At 38.4% G+C, this 19,873-nt stretch overlaps 1 protein-coding gene and 1 long non-coding RNA gene across 2 annotated transcripts; one reads left to right on the forward strand and one right to left on the reverse strand.

Moving 5' to 3' along the window:
* Window positions 1-142: 142 nt before the first annotated feature.
* On the reverse strand, window positions 143-19,694 carry tnfrsf21 (tumor necrosis factor receptor superfamily, member 21). Its single transcript, XM_043219440.1, has 6 exons — window positions 19,217-19,694; window positions 13,779-14,418; window positions 12,128-12,661; window positions 7,111-7,376; window positions 2,527-2,740; window positions 143-1,423 (listed from the first exon to the last, which is right to left on the reverse strand). Exons 1-6 carry the CDS (start codon window positions 19,298-19,300, stop codon window positions 1,194-1,196), a joined length of 1,968 nt encoding a protein of 655 aa, XP_043075375.1. The 5' UTR covers window positions 19,301-19,694; the 3' UTR covers window positions 143-1,193.
* On the forward strand, window positions 14,430-17,511 carry LOC122324773. The gene is made up of 2 exons (XR_006247223.1): window positions 14,430-16,089; window positions 16,195-17,511. It is a non-coding gene; the product is annotated as an uncharacterized LOC122324773 (long non-coding RNA).
* Window positions 19,695-19,873: the final 179 nt, after the last annotated feature.

Here is a 19,873-nt window from a genome sequence, read left to right on the forward strand (position 1 = left end):
TTGATTGTATGTTTCATCCAACAGCAACAAAGGGTTTCATGCCGGATATTTATGAATCTGATAGGCTTACCTGAGATAGATACAAAACAAAACCCCAAAAACATTAAAAGATATATCTAATATATAAAAACACCACGTGAAGTTATGACAAAAGACTTTAATCTGTTGATTTCCCAGGTTACATGATAATTATCAATAATAATAAATGTCTTGGTTACATGTGTTACATCTTAAAACAGCCATTAGAATACATATTAGCTTTCCACTCCGTGATTCTGTCCAAACAGCTCATCTGTCGCTCTTCCTCAGATCCAGGAGAGTTAATACAGCTGCTGTTTCGTTTTGACCCATTTTTTTTTTTTTTTAAAGTTCATCGGTCAAATGACCATAAACACCCTGTTATTGGGATAAAATCAACCACTATCCCATAGTTTAGCATCTAGCACCAGAGTGACTTGATTTCAACAGAGTTGAACAGAGACATTCTCTCTGTACTACATATCGTCATCTGCAAAATCAATACTGTAATGCTACATTTAAATGTGACTTTTTTTGGTGGTACTCTAGCCTGTGTGAAATTACGTAGCGATCATACTTGCTTTTTGCCCTATTTTATTGGAAAAGCACATGGAGACGGAGCTTATTTTGAGAGTCGTATAGTGAATGCACATAATCCACCGATTACTATCATAACCAGTTGGAATGATTTTCAATGCCCTTGAAATCACATAAAACACAAAATTAGCATCTAAAAAAAAAGCTACAGTGGTAATACTTGAGAACGTAAAAAGGACAAACAAAGGGAACAAAAATACTTTGCTGATTAGGATGCGTTAATCTGTAAGTAGTAATAAAAAAAAAAACACATTGTAACATAACATCAAAGGACTAAAAGCTTGATTTAACAATTTACAAAATCGGTTCATAAATTACATCGTATAGCTTTGAGTTAGACATCATGCTGAGATGTGTGCAAGAATATGCTGCATGTTAGAGAGGTTATAGCATTGACACCAGCTGTATCCAGTCAAGAGCTCACAAACAAGAGAACGCTTCTTTCAATTGCAGATAAACTCCTGTCTGAGCATTCCAGAGGTTTTAAGATTACGTGCATGTCATCGAGTGACACAATGGAACGGAGTGAGTGCACATCTGTGTGTCCATCACTTTGTTTCTGTATAGTGAGGTGTGGTCTAAAGAAGGTCAGGCAAGTGGCTGTAGACCGAGTCGAGCAGCGTCTGGCTGGCTTCTTGACTCTTCACCCCTGCTATCTCGAACAAGCGGTCCAGCTTGTCCTCCGCCATCGGGATCTCCTCGATAACATGGAGCTCCTCGGGGTTGAGAATGTGCAACATATCGTCAAAGATGGGCTGCAGGTCACATGGGTCCAGACGCACCTGCCGCAGCACCGTGTCCTTTTTCTCTGCGGGGACAGAAGATTGAGTGTTGTCATTAATAAAACAGTTTCAGGCTTTATTATTCATTATGGTCTTTCTAACCAAATGCTAAAAGAAAAGTGCAAATTTTCATATAAGATTAATATTTAATATAATATGAATATAAATCACAGCTCAAGAAGAAAAAATAGGATTTCTTATTATTGTTTGTATTTTGACAGTTAAAATAAGGCATGCACAAGAAGCCAAAATATTTGTGTATATATATATATATATATATATATATATATATATATATATATATATATATATATATATATATATATATATATTTTTTACATTTTACTAATATAAAATAAAATTACTAAATTGTATTTAATACATTATTAATACATAAGTATTATAGAGCCTAGCAATAAAAAAGGTAGCATTTCTAGATTTAAATTAGGCATATTTGTAAACTTGGAACACAAAACCAGTCATTAGGGTATTAGGGTAATTTTTTTATTTATACAGCATTTGAAAGCTGATGTGCTACTTAAAAGTTATGTTTTGATATAGTTATGATATGACATTTAAAAACTTTACTTAATATATCCTAATGATTTTTGCCATTTAAAAAAATTTATAATTTTGACCCATACAATATATATTGTTGGCTGTTGCTATAAATATACCCCAGCGATTAAGGCTGGTAATTTGAAATTGTCTAACAGACAATGCAGAAACATAAAGCAACCACAAGGGAGCGATATATTGTAAGATTCTACTACAATACCTTTCACCACAGTGCAAAAACAATTACTTTTTCATTTTAATTACACATTCATTCATTACAGTTGATAAATTATGTGAACATAACAAATATTAATAAAACATTACCAAAATATCTATCTATCTATCTATCTATATATATATATATATATATATATTATAATATATATATATATATATATATATATATATATATATATATATATATTTACAATATTAAAAGTTTAAACATTTTTAAGATTTAAAGTGTGACATTTTGATAATCTGAAATATAAAAATGCTTATTAAATTATATATTTTGTTAGAGTGATTTTCTAGATGTTTTTCACCCTAGTGTTTATCCATGTGCGTTTACCTTTGGTTATGAAAGAGCCTGTCCGGCTGAGGGCAGAGTCCTTGCTGGAAGTGGAGTCACAGCGCAGCAGAGGCTCTGATTCGTCGGTGAAGAATCCCTTGGTGCGCTCCATGGGGGACTGCTCCAGCACCACACCGGGTGACTCGAAAGGCTTATGGCTGGGGCTCAGACAATGGCTTACATTCACAGCCGTCATTAGCTTGTTCAGGTCGACCTGAAAAAGAGGCGTCACAGTGCACGTTAATGACAGCGATGAGAACATCAACCTGGCACACATTTCTAGAGATTCTTTTTAATGCCGTTCTGATCCCACAAGTGTATCCTGTCAGAACAAACAAAGTTCTTTTGCAACAACTATTACATGAGTAATGGATTTGAAAGAATGAGGGTCTTGGCTGATAGACGGCGATGACTGTATTAATGTGTGGGCTCTACAAGTGTATCACTATGTGCTCACGGCCGGGTCAGCACAAAGGGTTCAGCCTTCGCAGCCCTGGACCACCCACATGAGTCCTGTCACTGTTGGCCTTTGCGTCAGGAGAGGACAGATGAAAAAGATCCAGTACAGCCAGAATTTGACTGCCCACAGAGCACATGGCCTGTGTTACAGTCACAAAACCCCCTCATACTTGTTATGGCAGTTTGTTGGAACATTATTGGTGCATTTCTGAGAATGAGTCACTTTGGAAGAGTCCGGATTTTATTACCGCAGTCTGTACTACGCACTTAAGGCAAATATGGCCACCTTTTTAGGTATCAAGTGAACATACCCACAAAACACTCTCAGTATAATCTACATGCATGGCACAATCTGAGAGTGACATAGCTCGATCGGGCGGGTTATCTGAAAGGTATTTGATTGTAATGTAGCTAAAATCGATATCAAATAGACTTGGTGACTCCTAAGAAAGCTCTGGTGACTCCCACATTGGGAATTCCTGACGTAAGCTATTCAAGGAAGCTTATAATAGGCTGGGAGGGTATTCAAACTTCTGAAGTGGAACATCCAAATTATAGGAAGAACGGAAACCACTTCATTTCCGGGAAAGTTTCCCTTGGAATCAGCAGTGAATAATCAATGCCACATAAAAAGGCAGACCATTACTCTGAGTGCCACGGTGAGAGTTCACGTTTAGTCATTCATTGGTCACCCCACACGGAGAAAAACAGCTTTGAACTCAAAGACACCACCAGGAAAATGGCACCACAAGAGGTCAAGCGAGATAATATATGAGTAAAGGAGCATTACAGAACACAGACGTTTTTGTGCTGCTGTATTTGTCGCTTTCTTATAAACGCTTTCATTATACAGGTAGTTCACTTTTCAAATTCAATACACTACATTTATGCAATGGAGGGAGTTTTCTTTGACTTCGGAAATCTTGTATTTTTGCACACAACATCGGTAGGGACTGAGCTAACAGATAACACTGCTCCACCCTGTCCATGAAATCTTGCATTAGTGCCGAAAGGAAGGAAGTAAGTGTGCCGCAGCACATACAAGATACAAAAATAGCCGCTTTTTACAAGGGAAGCCAAAATGAGTGCAGCAATTACAGATGCATATCTCTGGTGAGCGTTGCTGGCAAATTGTTTATCCGTCTATATCCAAAAGCTTTACGTCGCCAAAAATGAACAAAAAAGGGATGGATTTAGATTTTTGGCAATGTGGCATTATGTTTATGTAAATTAGGCATGTTTTAATACAAAATTACTGTAATATGAAGAACAATTGTCCATAATAATTTATTGAAAAAACATATATAAAATAAAAATAATTGTTACAAAAATAATAAAAACTAAGAATGAGATTTTCACTTCATATTAATATAATATAAATATATTTTATAAACGTAATATTTTTCTTTAATATACATGCATGTATGTGTGTGTATTTATATATAGATAATAAATATACACAGTACACACACACATATATTATGTGAACATACTTTTTTTGGATGCGATTAATTGCAATTAATTTTCAAAGAGATTTTTGTGTAATACTTTAGTAGTATTCACTGTCATTTACATTAATTTAATGCATCTTCGTTAAATAGAAGTTCTCATTTCTTTCAAAAACTAGCGTATACGCACACATATTACATTATTGCTGAATCTACATTCGAACTGACTAAAATAAACGATAATCTTCCACATCTAAGGTCGAGTCTCGATGAAATCAACAAGCGCAAAGTGTACTGTTCAGACAAGTAGCATGTGACAGGAAGGAGGATGGGCGTATACCCAAATATCTTCTCTGTTCATATCCAGTCCAAAGGTTTTTGTCGAACGTCTGGAAGCGCAACGCGAACGCTGTGCCATCACCCACCAGGACACAAGCCACACATGTGGAAAGTGTGTCACTCCCACACTGATCTTATTAGCCACAGCTAACACTGCTCCAGACTCAACAAGACCACCTACAGCACACACCGCATGGTCCACATCTGACTATACGAAGCCTGGTAGTGAAACTACAACATTATACAGGAAAAAACATGATTTCAAGAGAAACAAAAGGTCAATGGTTTGGAAAACCGGTCAAAATGTGTTATATACACAGTAGCATGGGGCAGACTGGTGGTGGCTTTCAGACGGAGTCTGTTTGACCGGCGTCCATGACACGTGAAACACTGGGTGTGTTTATCCTCTGAGGGCCCTTATCTAAGGTTTACTTGCATTCTGCGTCCAAGTGGTATGACTTTGTATCCTTTGTAACTCATAAAAGCACATATCGTTCTGTTTATAGGCAGTAAAAGAAGTACTATAGATACTATAGACACTAATGTCTTTCACTTTCTTTCCATGTGCAATTCATTCTCCCGACGGGAGGTTATGCGCGCTGTGGCACCGTGGAGCATGGGATACATGTGATTTGATCTACAAACATGTGGCTCTGATGAACGGTGCTCTGTCATGATAATGATGTTTCATCCTCCTTGCTGCATCATTTTCATTCAGCATTGCTAATTCAGTATCAGATCTTGTAAGCATCGTGTTTTGCTCAGAGAAGAAGAAAATGCCCTGACAAAGCCCATCTAATTTGTATATTCCATGGTTCACATTTTTTAATGTGAACTAAAAGTTCTGCCATTATTGTTCTCACCATTGTGTTGTTAAAAAACATATAAGTCTTACTGCAGTTGAGTACAGAACAAGAGAGGATGGGAAAGAGGATTTTTGTCGCAGTATGCACTAAAAATGAAATTTTTTAGCAGGGTAATTTTTTTAGCAGGGTTTCAAATGATACGAATGCACATTTTGTATAATTAAAACTGGCAAACTAAATTAAATTAAACTAAAAATTATGTTTAGCAGGGTTCGAAATAATATAGATGCTAATTTAGCATAATTAAAATTACATTGCACTGGCAAAGAACATCAAATAAGCAAAAAAAATTAAATAAGATTTCACTGGCAAAGTTGGTTAGCTGTTATTGATAACTTACATTTCCTGTGATACTATAATATACTGTAATATCCTTGTTAATGTAAACTATTCATTTACATACAGATTTATAAACATAATTAGAGGACGAATGAAGTGATCATATAAGAACTGCTTCAAAAGAGTGAACCATATGTGCCCAGCAGAGAGTTGACTTTGCTCTGCCTTTACAGACGAACGTTCAGTGAAAGTCAACACTCGCACTGGCGATTAGGTGATTATGAGGTGGTGCTGACAGACACGCATATAAATAAATCTGAGAAGTTTTATCTCACTTTATCTCGGCCAGATCAGTGGCATCAAAATGAGACCAAAAGCCTTAACTTCACCATCTGCTCTGACCTTGAGACAAGGACATAATAAATAAAGTGGCCTTTATAAGACCTGCGCACAGGAAAGGCAGTAAACTCTAAAATGAAAGTTGATGACTGATCCTCCATCTCCGGTAGCCTGTTAGGCTTTTGTCATTAGTAATCCAGCTCAATAGGATGCAGTCAGGAGTCACGATGCACTCATGTGGTTTGTTTACTCTTCTGCGCACGTATTATCCAAGTTGAGTGTTATTAGACCTGGGGTGTGTGTGTGTGTGTTATGTAAGGCTATATACACATGACTTCATGATCCATTATTGTGTCCTGACTAGCAGCTTCTGGCCCAAACATGACAGGACGGTCTGGTGTTTGCTAAGATACAATTATGATGAATCTATGAAAATTTTGATCCAAATGCTGACCACCTGATTTATTTTAATAAAATGAAAAAGATAAATTATTTCCTATAATATTTACATTTCATGTAAATGACTACATATTTATTATAACTGTATTTATTTTAATTGTTTACATTTTTTCACTTTTTGTTTATTTAGCTATTTGTTATGTTAATCAAATAAATTAATTTTACTGTTTATTTTTATTTGATATTAGTTTATTTTCCTTTCTGATTCATTTAATGGATTTCTATTTTAAAACAATGTATAGTTTAAAGATTGTTCATCTTTCTTTTTTAATTATCTATTTCTTTTTTGCACTTTTATGCACCTGGTGGTTCAGCTGGATGCTGCCATCTTCAGGTCACATGGCCAGCTAAAAACGACTCACTTCATGCCGTAAACGTGGCTGACTGCTGCTCACCTGAGGATTGTCTTCCATGACACTACGTATCTTGTCCACCACGTCGATGCGGCGCTGGCGGTGAAGGGCATTGATCAGCTTAGCCAGGTTGGCGTCACTGTCGCGTATGGTCCAGTGCTGAAGAGCAGCGTATGCCCTCTCGTGATCAGCCGAGTAGCCGTTGGAAAATGCGGCCACCTCTCTCTCGGTGGCACTGGCCAGAGACTTATACATATCAATCCACTGACTGCCAATCTGTGCTGCCACCAGCTTCAAGATGTCAACACCTAGAGAATGAGAGGAAAGGTCAATCCTATGTTTATCTACTATAAACTGTAACTGAACCTCAATAGGCAAGCACAGCACAAATTGCCCAATGTGTTGCCTTTGACAAGCTGTACTGATATATCACAGTGCAAAATGTTTTTTTTTTTTAATTTGGTTTCTTTCATTTTTATGCTTATGTATGTTTAGAATCACAGTGAAGACTGGAGTAATAGTTTCTGTAAATACAACTTATACATCACAGGGATACATTTCAGTTAGTTTAAGCAGAAAACAGTTTTAAATTGTGGTATTATTTCAAAGCAAGACTGTTTTTAATTTATTTTTGATCAAATAAATGCAACCTTGGAATGATGTTCTGTTGGCGCGGTATGGAGTAGACGGTGAGAAATGGAATCATACAGTGCAGACAGACAACACTCTAGGGTTACAGTACACCAGCAGCTCCAGTGGGACATGCTGTCCCATGGATAAGGTCATATGAATGACCTAGATTGATGTCTGTGTTCATACGCTTTGGTGTACAGTGACATACAGATGCCTCCTAGGGAATCCTTTAACTGTGAATCCTTGCAGCAAACCCAGGAAGCCGTGATAAGTTGTTTTTTTTTGTTTTTTTACTCACACTTGTGGAAAATCCCACAGATTCACAAAAACTAAAACCATGAAATAAAAAAAGTTCACTGAAAATAAATAAATATTTAAAACTAAACTAAACTAAACTAAAGAACTAATGTGTGTGTGTGTGTGTGATCTGTGTATATTTATTATGTATAAATAAAAACACACATACACTATAAAAAAAATGACAAAAAAACAACAAAATACTGAAAGCTTTAACAAAAATTCAGGTAACAGCAAAAAATATAAAAATTCAATTTCATGAAATAAAAACCTTTAAAAACCATAATATAAAATAAAATTGGCTAAGAATATGACAGGGACACAGAGAACACCATAGCAATCGCATGTGCTAGAAACACATTAGTGATACCATAGCAACGCACTTTGCATTTCACCTATGGACATTTTTAAGAGAAGCACCACTCTCTTGTTACAGAAAAAAATTAAATTATGTAAACTTCCATCAAGAGAGCCCAATGTAAAACAGCACAGATCAATGCAATCCATGTTGAATTAGCCTCTACAGCAGATAAACGTGACTGGGTTCAGCGTAACAGGATGATTGTAGGGGACAACTGCTGCTGGAAGGTATTAGAGCATCTATCTGTAAGCCAGATCTGTCTTGTTTGGGATCCATCTGTAGCAAATTCAGTGGAGCTCTCAGGAGGATAGCGTGCCACAGACTGTACTGCGGATCTAAAAATGCCAAAGCCTGCAGGCTGCCCATCCTCTCGCCTGTTGTTTCCAGAAGTCACTACGCCATGGCAGCGTGTTAAAGGAGGACGGGCTCTGTCTGAGCGATTTAGGCCAAAGACGACGGGTCGCGTGATGCCTTCCCTGTCTATGACTGTACTTGGTTGCCCTAGTCCCGAAGGCAACTTTTATGGAATGCTGGGAAAACACGTGTCACTATATCTGAATGTAAAGTGTGCTTGCAAATGTTTCCAGGCTTGTGTCTCACACAGCAAGTACAATGTTTTTCTTACACTCTTAAATGAATGTGACTTCAACATTTGTTATTATTTGATAATATTATTTTAAATATATACAGGAAATCTAATAATCTATCATCAAATATATAAATTGATTACATTAAATTTGATATTAAATACATAAAGATAGATACAGTTTTATAATTTAGAAATGTGTGGTGTTGTATATATGTGTGTGTGTGTATATATATATATATATATATATATATATATATATATATATATATATATATATATATATATATACATATATACCTAAATACATAATTTTGTAAAAAAATATTACAGTGTATAAAAATACACTGCATCAAATGTTTTTATTCAATTATTTAGATTACTGGACAATTTGACAGGAAATAGTTTCAAGCTTTGCGTAATGTATCTAATTGTCACACGAGACGTACTGTATTCAAGATGTAAACGACTGACTACTTGCTGTAAATAGGGTAGATACAAAAGGTGTTATGCAAAAGTGGAGAAACAAGTTATAGCTCATTTGCATGTATAAAGACAACAGCTTATCAGCCACAGCCGTTTACAAAAGAACAAAGCCTTAACGTCTTCATATGAGAATTCAAATGAGGTGACAAACCAGCTGCAACAGGTCTAGGTTGGCTGCAAAACAAAGGAATCCTCAAAGAGAGTCAGGACTTCCCCCTCTTAGTGAGTCGCCATGGTGGCTTTGCCGGAATGTCTCACGGCAACGCAGTCATCCCATAAATCCCTGACACCTCATACACTGAACCAGCCACAGTAATTACCACTTCCCCATCAAAACAATGAAACCGTTCACCTGGTGAAGACCAGGGGAGGTTCACTAGCAAGGGGATCCTACAAGCTTCCCCCGACTTTCCCTGACTCCTAAACAAAATGCTGGCAAGGTTGAGCTCACCCATGAAGTTCCTAATCGTCTCTTATAAAAGCCCCAGCCCACCCTGATTCTGGGCAGTGGGCTTTTATAGATAACACCTATTGCAGAGGTTGTTATATGAGGCGTACATGCGGGTGGTTCTACGTCTTTGATCTCCGCTATGCGTGCTTTGTTATACCTCCAATGAAAGAATTCATTATTTGTACGATCGCTCCTTCATCTTTATATATGTTTCCCATGCGGCCCTTTATGGCCATTATTTCACTAATGTAGTAAACGGACACACATGCACTTCAGGCCGCCCAATTACACACCTTGAATGCATTAGGGAAATGTTTTGTGTTGTGTTCGCGGAGGCAAACGGCTGTGTAAAGGTTACCTGTGCTTTCTAACATGATTCGAAGAGGCTCTACTATCTCAGTTTTTATTCAAAAGTTCAACGCGTAATAAATTCTTTGCTCGTCAATGAAGTCAATGAACAATGAAATTGTTCACGTTTAGGAGTGCAAGGGAGAAAAGCACAGTAAAATAGCGAATGCATTTATTTATTTATTTATTTTGCACCTGGTGGACATGACATTTTATGATGGTGAGCAGATCAATGGTTCACCCGTCCTTGATATTCCACTATTTTCAAGGCAAGTTAACAATAAAATATCATTAAACTATTCTTAAATTGGTGTTGTATTTTATTATTCATCATAAATAATAGCAATATCTAAATAATAGTAATAATTGTTGGAAGTCAATATTTCCCCATATAATTATAATTTCAGTTCAAATCCAGTACCTCTGTTTGGGGGATATTTCTGGGTGCTAGGTTACTAAATGGTTACTCCGCCCCAAAAAACTTGTCATTAATCACTTAGCCCAAGATATTTTGGATGAAAACCGGGAGGCTTGTGACTGTCCCATTGACTGCCAATAAATTACACTTTCAAGGTCCAGAAAGTATTTAAAAGACACTGTCAGAACACTCCATTTTGTTTGTTCAGTTGGTCATGCAAATTCCATGCGATGATCAACAGAAAGCGGCTTGGTTAAAAAGTGACCTCTTTGTGAACTGTGATTCATAAATCACTACACTACTGACAACATGATTTCTGTACATTAAATATTGCTAATGTATTCACACCCTTATGGGCGGTTGCTAGATGGTTTCTTAAAAGAACTAAAGTCAAAATAGCCCAGCTGAAAGTCTCTATGATCTTAAATTCCCTGCGTCAATGTGAGTCTGAGACACATACTTTCACTTACTTGACTACTCATTTTATCCTATACATGATTTCAAGTAGCATCATACTAAAACTTCATACTAAAAACTTTTGGTTAGGTGTTTGCTCAAGCGTGAGGTTCCTGCAGAACATACAGCGGCACCCTGAATTCAGACCTATGGCAGTCAGTCCCTCCACTCATCTCCCACCAGGCCATGTCCACCAATACACTTCCCCAGCTCTCAAACCACAAAGAACCGGAATAATCTAGTTCCAACTGCTCAAGCATACACACACAGGTGGAGATCTGAGGCTCATATAAGCTCGTTGCTTCAGTCCCAACTAACCTAACGGCCTCTGATGCATATTAACAGCCAGGTTATGTGGCAGAGAGTGTGAAATAAATAATAAAAGAGAAAGAGAAACACCAGAGACGTAAAGCAAATGCTACCCAAGGAGCGGAATGGGAAACAGAATGAGATCAGGTTCCGTATGATCATGTGACTGATCTTGACGTTGGTCTTGGTTGTGTAACTGTTGAAGTTCTCATTACTATATGCGTACAAAGTCACCATAGGTTTCCCTTTTTTGAGGACACTCTGCCTGCCATTGGTCAGCCAAACAGGTAGCCACGCCTTAAAATCATAATTGGCTGTATTGTTGCTGTTGCTGTGCTGGTCATGATTCTCAAATAAACAGAGCAATGTTTTAAAATGTTTTTTCCAATTTCAATCAATCCACGAATGATTACAGATAAGCTGGGATAGAAGAATGTATTTTATGCAAACATCATGAAAAAAAAAAAAAATCTGACTATCTGGAAGAAGACATGGTGAGGGAAAATAAAAAATACGAGATGGGAAGAAAATTAATATTTTTGTGTTATATTGTTCTCTTACAAAACTATTGTGTTCCCCTAAGAGACTGAGTTTGCTCACAAAGGCACTGAAATATAGGTCTTCCTCCAATCTCGTATTTTTCCATCACAAAAGTTTTGTAAGCAATCGCAAAACATTGAAATATATCTATAAAAATACAAAAATATAACTCACCCTGTCCATTTGAGTAGTAGATCCACCTCTCCTTTGTCTGCGCAGGAGAGCTGGGCTTCTTGTGGATGGCTTTCTCCATGATGCTGCTGGGATCCTGTCTAGGACCTTTCTTCAGCACTCGTGAACTGCGTTTTACGCTGCATACCACGATCACTACCAGCACCAGCAGAAGCAGCAGGACTATCATCCAAGGCAGGTGCTCATTGATGTCAAAGTGCTTGTGCGTGCTAGGCCTCGGTGCACCTCTGCGGATGGGCCGGTACCCCAAACCTTGGGCCTTGCCCTCAGACAGAGTCTCCATGGCCTGTTGATTGGCAACCTGGGGGTCTCGTGATGAGGAAAACTTGTTTTGCAATTTAGGGAGGTCCTGAGTTGCAGCGATTAAGAGTCCACCATCCTCATCACTAGTCTTGGAGGAAGTTGTGGTTGTGGTTGTTGGAATGTCTTCTTCAGCGTCGAGGGCCGTTTCTGTGCTACTGAGGACCGACCCGGCTACTTCTTGAATCTCTGTAACTGGTAAAACGGCAGTGCTTGCTGTGTGCAGAGTGGATCATATAATTGTAGACAAAAACAGAGACAGAGAGAGAATTAAATACAGTCCTAAAGATGAGCTTAACCTAGACAACAAAACAGAAGGGAGAGTATCTAAAACTTTAATCCAGCATCAAGCTGGCATGTGTAGATAGCAAAGTGGAGCTGTGCTGCTCAGCCAACATAATCTCACATGGATTTCTCATCTTAACTGCTCAGATTTGACCCAAAAACTAAAGTCAATGTAATTCTTCTGAAAATAAGAGATAAGTACTAATACTACTGGCAATACTATGACTGCTTTGGTAAAACAAACAACAACAAAAAAAACAGCTTTCAAGAGTTTGGGTTTAGTAAGTGTTTCATTTAGCACAAAAATATTAAATTAAGAAAACTGACAACAAAAACATTTCTAATGTTACAAAAGACTTCTATTTCAAATAAAGGTGATTTTGAATTTAGTTTGGGCCTCTGAAAAATGTATTACAGTTTCCACAAAAATATGTAACAGCAACAGCAAATAAAATAAATACTAAATACTTTTTTCAGTGTTTATTCTATTATTATTGCATTTTCGATAAAAAAAACAAAACATTTATGTAGTCTTCTTGAGCACAAGAATTTTACTACTCTTACAAAGCATAAAACTCTTGATAGGTAGTGTATGTGCGAATTGCATTTATTTTTATCATTACTATTACTAAGAATAGCATAATTATAATCATTATTATTGAGACGATAAGCGCCTTGCTTGCCCTAAGCAGGGAAATTTTACAAGCTATAGCTCATATAGCTACATCCGTGCAGACTTAAAAAGAGTCCTCTAAAGAACATGCACAAAAACATCACATACAACCACTGCTTTATTTAAACACCAAATTAGGGAAGTTGATGAAGGGGTTGAGCAATCAAGTTGAAAAGAGGGAGCTGTTAGTAACAGAACCAGCGGATGAATGCACGTGTACAACAAACCAGGGGAATATAACACTACCAAGTAAAGGAAACAAATATCTATGTATGTATGTACTGTATATGTATGTACATATCAATCTATTTGTCTGTCAATCTATATACTCTGTTTAGTAAGGAATAACTCCTCACTGAGCTTTTTCACTCTCACCTCTATATGCTGACTCAGTGCTGGAAACCGTGGAAACGGAGGCCTCTCCAAGTAGGACATAGACCGAACTGGCTGGAGTTGGCCCGCACACACTATCTGTCTTTTCTGTGCCTTTGATCAGCAGCGTTAAGCCAAGAGACAAGCAATCTGTGTGAGATCGGCACCTCAGAGCATTTGATGCCACGTCGGAGAAGGTGCCACGCTGACATGGCCGGCAGCGCACATCCTCTGTCTCACTTCCTCGCTTTCGGACGCCCCACCCCGGTGGACATAATGAGTGCCGCTGACACTTTCCACCCTGGGAGAAGCTGCCCGGAGGACACACGCACAGCCGGTCGGTGGTGGACGTACAGGGAGTTTTCTCGAAAAATGGGGCTTGGCAGCGTCTCTGACAAGCGTGGCACTGTTGAACACCGTTCTCGCCCCGGGTGAAGGTGCCGTCCGGGCAGGGGCTGCATTCCCGTACGGTGGCCTCTGTGCAGTGGGAGGACACGTAGGTGCCCGCCGGACACTTGTCGCACACCAGCTTGTTTCCAGCTTGGTCGGTGTGGCGGTAGTGTCGAGGGGACAAGGGCTTCTCTGTGGTCGTGCTGGGGGTCAGTGTGTGGGTTAGGACGTCACTGACCGCAGTGAACAGCAGCTAACAGCAATGAAAGAACAACAAGAAGACTGTTACGCAATGACAATACAAACAACCAAAACGTACAATAAATGTCTTATTTAGCATGAATGACCACTGCGTCGTCGGTTTGTATTATAAGAAAAGAAAACTATATAACGATTAAGAAAACCGCTGGTGCTTTTGTTTGTTTGCTGGCTACATACTCATGCCTTTTCAACAACTACACGACAAGTTTTGACATTTCACAGTCAGAGGTTGAGTCACTAATTGAAGAAAGTGGAGCCAACAGTCATTTAATGTTGTGATGAAATGAAACAGATGTTTTCTTCCATGCTGTAACATACATCAGAAAAAAATTAATAATTGGAAAAAATGCAAGGTTGGGCAGGTTTATTTGGACAAAATGACTGGTGAAGTCCAGCATATGTCATACACAAGTACAAAAAGTAAAAAACACATGAGTGAATCAATAAATGTGTTTAGAGAATGGATGTCCTGGATGAGAGGGAAGCTGTGTTTTGGTTGAATTTTTCTTTTTTCATTCAACTGAATGTTACTATTATTACAATTGTTTCAATGTTTGCCTTTACTGCTAACCAATAAATGTCTATTAATAACACAACAGTATGCTGTACCAAAAATATTCCCCACTGTGCTTAAAAATAAATCATTATATCGAAAAAGACACTAAAAAAAACGCGAGACAAAAAGACAGACAGAATATCACAACAACCTCTAGCTTTACGTTTAGGTAATGAGCAATATCTCAAAGAGCATACTGATGTCATAATATGGAGCGAACGACCTCAAGAACTTTGAACTGTGACATCAGCCAGCTTTGGGAAATATAAGCAACTCTCAATTCCTCTCTAAAACACAGAAGTCTGCATAACACTTACACAGTCTGCAACAAATCATCCATGCAAAAACACTTTACAGTCCAACAACAGGGAACCCTGGAATGCGTTGACAGCACTCTCGCAGCCCGATGACCTTCACAATAACTTTTAATGACAAGAAGCCTGTAAACGCAGCCGCTCTATAGTTACTACAGCTTGAGCGTTTCCCATTGAAAGCCAAATTCCGATCATAACGGTCCCGCTCTTTCCTCTGGCGCATGCAGCAAAGCCGACTGCACAGCATGTTAACTGCACCTAACATTCTTTATGATGCTAGCCCACATTTTAATTCGGCACCTAAATGGGGCTTTGGCCACGACAGGCATCTTGGGCTCGGTACAAAAGTCGTCACCAAAAAATATGATGCTGGAAAGCGCGGCACACAAGGGCCTCGCTGCATCATCAGTTTCTAAACACAAAGTTCTATTAACTGCTGATCTTGAATCCCCTGGAGTTTTATTACATTTCCTCAACAACAGACCGCACAGAAGACTAGTATAAAAGCGCAGGAGACTAATTTCCTTGCTAATACACTGTTACATCTAACAAATGTGCTAACTTAATTCTTTTTGTTGACTTTACTTAAAGTGCTATTGTACTGATCTAGATCTATTAAATCTTACTATTTGTGCTAAAAGTCCCAGTTACTCAAATACCCGAAGCGTTTCCCGGTTTCTTTGAGTGCTGTGCGAGCCACGTGACCACTAACGTCATCTGGGTTTGGACCGAGAACTTTCTGATCGACGGCCATCTTGTTTTGTGGAAGACCTCGGCGGATAAACAAAAACTGGTGAGTATTTATTATATTCTCGAATGACTTTTAAAGACTACTTAATTGAAGGAACGAGTTTGCACGATTTAATTAAGTAAATTTAACAAAAATAACTTTCTACAGTGTACGGGGGATGGCTGAATAAAAACAAACACGACATTAATATTCTCCAGCCAACACATACAGCCATCGCTGGGAACCGCGGGACGATGCCAGAGAGCTTGGGCTCGGATGCACGTGTTGCTCTTCGTGAGGTGATGGGGATTGTTTCAGGACGACAGACTGAACATGAATAGCGATTAGACAAAGCTGCGCTTTCCCAGCGGCCTTAGCTGTAGAAGAGGGCCAGCAGTGAGCTAACAGACGAGGGTTTGAAGTAGGGCAGCGAGGGGGACAACTTCACCGATGACAGGACAATGTCTGTATGCTTAGTGTGCATCCACAGCGAAGAATGAGTACACTGTTGTTGCAGAAGTCGGTTTTCTTTCAAACGGTTTTGGGAAGAGGAACTGGCAACCCGAGATAAGAGGAACACTTTTTTCACGCACACTTGCTTTCGATAACCACAAGAAGGGACGTGATGTACAAAACGCCAAGACATGTAACAACTCCACCTTTTCATCCCACCCTAAACAGCTCCTGGGTTAAAAGGGCACTTGCACGAAACCTAATTTGGACATTTTTATGGAAGCTTATATAAATATGAGTTCTTATGTGAGAGTGTATTCGCATTCTTGCCATCTATGTCTGTGTAATGTCTCCACATTCGGAAAAATGCACTTCTGGCACCGATTCAAAATGAAGCCTTTTATAGCTGTGACTTTCATAGAAACTCATATGCCATACAAAAAAAAAAATATAAATATTTGTTCTAAAATGTTAAGCAGATGTGTTATTACCTGTAAGGCCATGAGAAACAACAAACAAGCAAAAAAGCTTCTTAAACTCAATTAAGACTAAGATTTATCTTCTATTTATCAGAAAATCAACTTTACTGTTTTTTCTGTAGTCTGATTGAATTTTTTCTGAAAGTGAAAGGCTTTTTAGAATAATTCTACAAGTGTCCTCTTCAGGTTGTGGTCCACATTTGTTCTTTTTGCAATTTTCCCAGATTTTTATTAAGTAAACATAAAATAACGTTCATATTGTTAAAAATATTTAATAGTGAACATGGATTTACTGTAATGTTTACTTTATTATCCATAATCACGGTAAAATTGAAATGCCAAACAGGCTTTTCCCTATAAATGATAAAAAACAGAACTTTGATAATTAAACTATGGATTAAAATATCAAATATATTTGGAGATATAGACCGATATTTACACGAAAGCAGTCTGCTATACTGTTCTAAGCTATCATAACTTCTGGCCACATAAATATGAACTACTACATCAAACTGGGCAATTTTTTAAATAAAACTGAGATGTTTCTTTCTTCTTTGAGTATACTTTATGTGTCTGTATTTCACTATATCATATTATATAAGCCTAATGATTTAAATATTCTACAAATATATATATATATATATATATATATATATATATATATATATATATATATATATATATATATATATATATATATCAAGCTTCACAAGTATAAACATGATTTTAAACCTTAATTTTCACTTTGCAAGGTTTGATTGTTGACTGACCTGCTCTTATGAGCCATAATGTTTTGTAATGACTCACCTTTTCGCTGATACATGAGCTTGCGATCTGTGCACGCAGAATTACATAACTTCACATTTATCTATACTTAGCATGTAATCAATGATGTAACTAAATGTTGAACATATGTGGGGAGACCGAAGGTAAAAGTGTCACAGAACACTAAGCGAATTTGCCTATGAACTTCAGGATAGATTTGTCTGCGTTTATTGTTTTCGGGACAAACGTAGTATGCAAATCTGCAAGAACAGGGATAGATGTGATATCACCAGGACTCCGTGTGCCAGACTCTGCTAGATGAACAGGGCACCTGTTACACTTCTGATACATCATAACTGAAGACTGCAAAGCAAGAACAAACACTCCCTGTCTGGAGGCATTCGTGCCCATTTTGTAATCGTCAACAGTCGACGAGTCTGCAGGCGGCGTGAATGAGAGAGGAATATTCCTGCAAATGTCAGGCCACCTGCCAAACAGATTGCATCAGTTGCGTCGATGCCAATAAATATGTTTTTCGAGGGTGCACAGATGAGCACACTGGTGTTGTGAGACTAACAATACATATTAGCCTGCATTGGTATCAAACAGCCGAATCCAATTTTTTAAAACTGAGCAGCAACAGTAAGCCGTGTGCATTATGGGATTTAAAGGTCCCATGATAAAGGCCCGCTAATGGATGAGCCGGTTTGATATACCAAATTAACCTCAGCTGACTTTCTATTGCATGAGGATATTAACACAACAGGCATATTAAATCATGTAAATAAGCCACTGTCAATCAAACAACAACATAAGTCAGGCACATGCTTTAAGAATGAAAACGTATAGAAAATATCGAGCCAGTGACACCAAAACCATGACTATAGGCATATTAAATCATACGAGTTATGATCTAATTGATTTAATAAATCATGTCATTGGGTAACATCTTCAAAACAAAAACAACATTAAGTGAATGTTTTCACTGTTTTAACAAGGCAGCGGTTTTACGTAAAGCAAATGTCCGTTAACTAAAAACAGGGATATTATTAAGCCATAACAAGTGCAGCAATGCAAAATAATGTGTACTCATCTTAAAATAGGTCAAGAAGTGTCCCGAATTTAACCTTTAACGATTCCCCATTTGGCAAAATTGTATCGGCGATTTTATTTTTTTATTAAAAACAGACTGAAGCGGGAAAATACGTGAAATGTAGTATCACAAACAAATGCCTGCGATAATATTCTTAAGATCGCGTTGGTCCGTTTAAGCTGTGTCATAAACCTAGGTGTGCCTCCTTAACTGTGAATTCGTTCGGAAAGGAAAACAATTGCGTTATTACGCTGTCCCAACCTTTTGTTTGGGCTCCATCCTCGCTACAGTAGTAGCGTTACACCGGGTACCCCTACTGTCCCTTTAAATCCAACAAAAGCCCGAATATTCGAGAGGACAAGAGAAGCATAATGCGTAAATAAATGCGCCCTCCACTTACCATCATCAGCGACCAAGTCAAAGACATTTTCCCAGGCATTGTCCCTGCGGAATCACTCTTGTTTAAATATGCCCAGGTCCACATCTGTTACTTCATAGGTGGCTTCATAGGTGGAGCATCAGCATCTCCGCATCAACAGGACACCCACATTGTTGTGAGGTATTGTCCCTTTTGCTGGGTTATTCCTTCAGTGTACGAATTCCGTCCACTGACGCCTTTTTATAGTCTGTGCCCCGGCGTGCACGGGTTTCAAGTAGTAGGGGATAAGCGCTTCGTTTTGGAAGAAGAACGCTATAATTCCCATAGCGATGATGGATGGATCTGTGGACTGAAGTCTGGCTGCCGTTTGTCCAGGTTACGGATTCCCTGTGCCGCAAAGAAGACGGGCTGCGGATGATGGGCGGGTACTGGCGACACACGTCACGACCGAAACTCGCCACTGGCTGCTCGTCTGCGCCGCGCGCCGTATCACGGGCCTGATACGAGCCGGTTTCCGGGAAGATATGATGGGGAGCCGTGGTGTAAGCGGAGTCTACCCTACAGGGCGTTAGACTGAAAAATAGTAGGACTAAAGGTGCCGAACAGGTGTACCGAGCGCCCAGGCAAAGCAATAAAGTTAATTATTTTCATTGTGGCACACATTGTGTAAATCGTTAC

This window comes from Puntigrus tetrazona, chromosome 20 (assembly GCF_018831695.1).
Source record: "Puntigrus tetrazona isolate hp1 chromosome 20, ASM1883169v1, whole genome shotgun sequence".
In the NCBI taxonomy this organism is placed as follows: Eukaryota; Metazoa; Chordata; class Actinopteri; order Cypriniformes; family Cyprinidae; genus Puntigrus; species Puntigrus tetrazona.

Excerpts from the sequence above, each read along its gene's own strand:
- tnfrsf21 (XM_043219440.1), bottom strand. The coding sequence starts at position 19,300 with ATGTGGACCTGGGCATATTTAAACAAGAGTGATTCCGCAGGGACAATG. Across the intron at positions 7,377-12,127 it reads CTACTACTCAAATGGACAGG|GTGTTGACATCTTGAAGCTG; the intron begins GTGAGTTATATT and ends CTCATTCTCTAG. Across the intron at positions 2,741-7,110 it reads TCATGGAAGACAATCCTCAG|GTCGACCTGAACAAGCTAAT; the intron begins GTGAGCAGCAGT and ends CCTCTTTTTCAG.